General features: G+C 58.2%; 1 protein-coding gene across 1 annotated transcript; it reads left to right on the forward strand.

Moving 5' to 3' along the window:
- Positions 1–6: 6 nt before the first annotated feature.
- FZD9 (frizzled class receptor 9) lies at positions 7–2,083 on the forward strand. Its single transcript, XM_004380750.2, has one exon. It carries the CDS (start codon positions 91–93, stop codon positions 1,723–1,725), a length of 1,635 nt encoding a protein of 544 aa, XP_004380807.1. The 5' UTR covers positions 7–90; the 3' UTR covers positions 1,726–2,083.
- The last annotated feature ends 3,253 nt before the right edge of the window (positions 2,084–5,336 follow it).

Consider the following 5,336-nt stretch of genomic DNA (forward strand, 5'->3'; position numbering starts at 1 on the left):
CTGGCGGCGGGTGGCGCGGCGCTGGAGATCGGCCGCTTCGACCCAGAGCGCGGGCGCGGGCCGGCGCCGTGCCAGGCGGTGGAGATCCCCATGTGCCGCGGCATCGGCTACAACCTGACCCGCATGCCCAATCTGCTGGGCCACGAGTCGCAGCGCGAGGCGGCCGCCAAGCTGGACGAGTTCGCGCCGCTCGTGCAGTACGGTTGCCACAGCCACCTGCGCTTCTTCCTGTGCTCGCTCTACGTGCCCATGTGCACCGACCAGGTCTCGACGCCCATCCCTGCCTGCCGGCCCATGTGCGAGCAGGCGCGCTTGCGCTGCGCGCCCATCATGGAGCAGTTCAACTTCGGCTGGCCGGACTCGCTGGACTGCGCGCAGCTGCCCACGCGCAATGACCCGCAAGCGCTCTGCATGGAGGCACCCGAGAATGCCACTGCCGGCCCCGCTGAGTCGCACAAGGGCCGGGGCATGCTGCCAGTGGCGCCGTGGCCTGCGCGGCCCCCCGGCGACGGTGCCCCAGGGCCGGGCGGCGCCTGCGAGAACCCGGAGAAGTTCCAGTACGTGGAGAAGAGTCGCTCGTGCGCCCCGCGCTGCGGGCCGGGCGTCGAGGTGTTCTGGTCCCGGCGGGACAAGGACTTCGCGCTCGTGTGGATGGCCGTGTGGTCGGCGCTGTGCTTCTTCTCTACCGCCTTCACTGTGCTCACCTTCCTGCTGGAGCCTCACCGTTTCCAGTATCCCGAGCGCCCCATCATCTTCCTCTCCATGTGCTACAACGTCTACTCGCTGGCCTTCCTCATCCGCGCCGTGGCCGGAGCACAGAGCGTGGCCTGTGACCAGGAGGCGGGCGCACTGTACGTGATTCAGGAGGGACTGGAGAACACGGGCTGCACGCTCGTCTTCCTGCTGCTCTACTACTTTGGTATGGCCAGCTCGCTGTGGTGGGTGGTCCTGACACTCACCTGGTTCCTGGCGGCCGGCAAGAAATGGGGTCATGAAGCCATTGAGGCCCATGGCAGCTACTTCCACATGGCGGCCTGGGGCCTACCGGCCCTCAAGACCATCATCATCCTGACCCTGCGCAAGGTGGCCGGGGATGAACTGACCGGGCTGTGCTACGTGGCCAGCATGGACGCGTCTGCTCTCACAGGCTTCGTGCTGGTGCCCCTGTCCTGCTACCTCGTGGTCGGCACCAGCTTCCTCCTGACGGGCTTCGTGGCCCTCTTCCACATACGCAAGATCATGAAGACAGGAGGCGCCAACACCGAGAAGCTGGAGAAGCTCATGGTCAAGATTGGGGTCTTCTCCATCCTCTACACAGTGCCTGCCACCTGCGTCATTGTTTGCTACGTCTATGAGCGCCTCAACATGGACTTCTGGCGCCTTCGGGCCACCGAGCAGCTATGCACAGCGGCTCCAGTGCCCGGGGGCCGGAGGGACTGCTCACTGCAAGAGGGCTCGGTGCCCACCGTGGCTGTCTTTATGCTGAAAATCTTCATGTCACTGGTGGTGGGCATCACCAGTGGAGTCTGGGTTTGGAGCTCCAAGACTTTCCAGACTTGGCAGAGTCTGTGCCACCGCAAGATCGCCACAGGCCGGGCCCGGGCAAAGGCCTGCCGGGCCCCCGGGAGCTACGGCCGTGGCACCCACTGCCACTACAAGGCCCCCACTGTGGTCTTGCACATGACTAAGACGGACCCCTCTCTGGAGAACCCCACACACCTCTAGGACAGGCCTGGAGCAGGCGGCTGCTGCCCCTTTCTAGCCCTCCCCGTCCTGAAGCAACAGCTGACTAGCAGCTGCCCAGCTATCAAGGGCAGGCAAGAGTGCGAGGGGGCTGAGGAGTAGGGTGAGGAGACTCCTTCAGCCCCTCGCTTGTCAAGGTCCATCAAGGTTCACTCCTCTCGCCCCCCGCTGAGTCTTGCAGGGTGCTGGGAGAGGATGGGGGGGAGGGGGGCACAGTCCAGCAAGGGAGTTTATTTAATGATGTAATTTATTGTTGAGTTTCTCTGGAAGCTGTGACTGGAATAAACCCCCGTGCGGCATTGCCGAGTCCTCTCTGGGTTGAAAGGGGGAAGGTAAGAGGGTGAGGACCCTAGAGGAGTCTCCCTTGTGAGCAGAACTGGGTGTGGGTACTGGGTTCATCCCCAGGCACCCCCCTTTCTCTGGCTTCCCACCAATCAGGAGGTAGTCCCCCTGTGGAGCAGCTGTGCTCTGCAGAAGTCCCAGACTGTGTGTGTGGGTGTGAGTGCTCCCCTGGCCTGTCTGTGCTGCTTTTGGAAGCCTCTGCTTGTCTTTCTCTGAGGCCAGGGCTTTGTGCTCCAAAGTGGGACCGGGATGCCTATGGGACCCCCACCTCCAGCCCTGGGAAGGCTAGCTTATTTGGAGGCTTCGGGTAAGTCTTCCCTTTTCCAGACTTGGCTTTCCTCATTTGTGTATAAAATGAGGGTGTTGGCAGGTCTCAGAGTTGTCACGAAGGTTCCCTTGGAGGCTTGGTACCTGCTCCCGCTGTCCCCACATGGGGCCTGGGGGCTGAGGCTGATGCCCTCATTGCTTTCTCTCCAAGATTGCTGGTGTGGCCACAGTTGGGGCACTTCACCGCACCATCTCATATCTCTATGTGGGGTGGAGATGGGGCTGGACTGGAATGTGGGCATCTTGTTGGCACAGACATAAGCTTGAAGATGGAGAGCCCTTGAGTGTAGTGGGAATTGGAACTCCAGCTGCTTCAGGGATGTGGAAAGATTGGAGGTGCTGACAGCAGCAGTCAGAGATGGGGCAGGCGCAGACGAGTGGGCATAGCTCCTTACTGGTACAGCTTGCACATTTGTGTGCCAGGGCAGACCAGGGCTGCTGGGACCTGTCCCTGTCTCTGGCCTCTGTAAGGTAACTGGATGTGTGTCCCAGAGCCCTCCATCAGCTTGAGGCCAGACCCCTGGGTCCCATCTTGGCTGCTGTGCCCCAGCCCAGTGAGGGTCTTGGCTTCCAACCCTGGGTGCATAATACACACAGCAGCATTCAGCATCAATGCTAGGAGGCTCCAAGGGTCCAGCCTTGGCCAGCCTCACTTTAGAGCTAAAGGCCCTAAAGGGAAAGGGAGTAGCTCATGTGCCCAAGATCAACTGCTTCTTGTCAGTGGTAGGGCTGAGCTCCCCACTCGAGCCTCTCGGGCCAGAACTCTGCCCTACACCAACCACCAGTTTCACAGGAACAAGAAAGAACCAGGATGAAAATCACAGGTTGGGTCACATTCCCACAGATCCATGATGGACTGAGGGGGATTAAGTGCTGTACAAGGAGCCCCACTGGCACAGTGGGTTAAGCGCTTGACTGCTAACCAAAAGGTTGGCGGTTGGAACCCACCCGTGGCTCCACGGAAGAAAGATGTGGCAGTCTGCTTCCATAAAGATTGACAGCCTCAGAGACCCTATGGAGCAGTTCTACTCTGCCCTATAGGGTCGCTGTGAGTCGGAATTGACTCTGGCAAATGGGTTTAAGGGCTCTCCCTCACCGCAAGGCACCGTACTGACACGGAGGGGAATTGGGCAATCCCCGCCCCTACACCTCTGCTTACGCCATTTCTTACACATGGCAGGCCCTCTCCATCGAAATCCTCTCGTCACAGAGCACAAACTAAGTCCCAGTGCTGCCTGTGACCAGTGCTGTTAAGTGACCCTAATACCTTGAAACTCCCCATGAGGGTCCTTGAGTGAGAAGCAACAAAATTACCAAGTTGGTAAAATTACCAAGTTGGGAGTGGGAGGGAGTAGTGGCTGCCGTGAGCTGGGCTTACAGGCCAGGCTTACAGGGAGCAGAATAAAGGCGACAAGGGCCTATGCTAGGGCAGGGCAGCTGGAGCAAGGGGCAAGAGGAGCTCAGAGACCTGGGATGGGCGTATGGGTAAAGGGTGGAGAGGAACACATCGAGAGTGGCACCAGTTCACCCTCATTCCTTGCCTGTCCGTGGATGGGTTTGCTGGGCTGTGTTGGGCTCAGTAGACACTAAGTCTGGTGGCTGGCTTCCAGGGCGACTGGGATGGGAGGGTAGAGGGAGGAAGTGCCATCAGGACTGACCGCGAGGGGGCTCTGCTTTGAGGTTGGGATGGCTCATCCTGGCCAGGCCTTGGGAGGGAGGGCAGGGCCTTGCCAGTCCTGGAAGGCATTATGGAAAATCCCCAGACTTTGGAGGAAAAGGAAGAAACACATTAAGGACCTTTACAGGACCCAACTATCCCTATTTTAGGAGCCCTGGTGGTGTAGTGGGTAGAGCTTGGCTGCTAACCAAAAGGTCGGCGGTTCAAATCCACCAGCCGCTCCTTGGAAACCCTATGGGGCAGTTATACTCTGACCTACAGGGTTGCTATGAGTTGGAACAGACTCAACAGCAGTGGGTCTCACTTTTGTTGGTATCCCCATTTTATAGATAGGGAAAGGGTTTGGAGAGGGCTTAGCTGGCTTAAGACCCACACAACCCAGTCTGAGGCAGAGCTTGAAAATGAACCCAAGTCTAAGGCCACTGCTTTTGTGATTTCTACCACACCAGTGGATTCAAGTTTTTCTTCCTTCTCCTAGTATCCTTTGAGCTGTGGGGAACAGCAGGGTGTTATATCCAGGTTGTTACACCTGAGAGGGTTAAACATCTAGAGAAGCTGGGCAGGGTGAGTAGAGGAGACGAAGTCCCTCTCACAGCTGAACTCCCTCCCTCAAGGAAAATTTAAAGCCAGCAACACCTCAGAAACCAACATCTGCTAACATGTGCTGTGTGCCCTTGGCCTCTTCTCTTGGTGGCCTCAACACCCAAGCGTTTGGGTCCTCTGAGTGCAGCATGTATGTGTACTCGCATGCTCTGGCTTGTGAGCCTGTACTTATGGGTCTCAGCTTGTGCATGGTAGGGGGCTTGAGTTATCAGAACTTAGCCTGGACTCAGTATTTATTCTGTGGACACAATCCAAAGTTCACAGAGGTCAGCAGGGATAATCTTGGCCAAGGGCAGAGTGGAGAGAGGGCCCAGTAGGGGGTCAGTAGCAACTCTAACTCCCAGGGAGTCCCAGCTGGAGGAAGACCTGCACAGGATTAGGATACAGACCCTAGATGAGGTGACATGGCCCCACAGGCACCCTACTGTGTGCCTAAAAGACCTGGGACTTCACAGACATGGGCTAGGACCTCTGAATCCAACCATCATTGTGGAGGAAATGATGAGAGGGAGCATAGCTCCCTTCTCGGGAGCCTGAGGTCTGGAGCAGATGAGCTAGTCAAATGCCACTTGACCTCGGTCAGCACAGGCCTGGGTCAAAGCACAGGCTCACCAAGATCAAAGTGAGTGACAGAACCTCCAAG

This window comes from Trichechus manatus, unplaced genomic scaffold, assembly GCF_000243295.1.
Source record: "Trichechus manatus latirostris isolate Lorelei unplaced genomic scaffold, TriManLat1.0 scaffold00077, whole genome shotgun sequence".
NCBI classification, from domain to species: domain Eukaryota; kingdom Metazoa; phylum Chordata; class Mammalia; order Sirenia; family Trichechidae; genus Trichechus; species Trichechus manatus.

Excerpts from the sequence above, each read along its gene's own strand:
- FZD9 (XM_004380750.2), top strand. The coding sequence starts at position 91 with ATGTGCCGCGGCATCGGCTACAACCTGACCCGCATGCCCAATCTGCTG.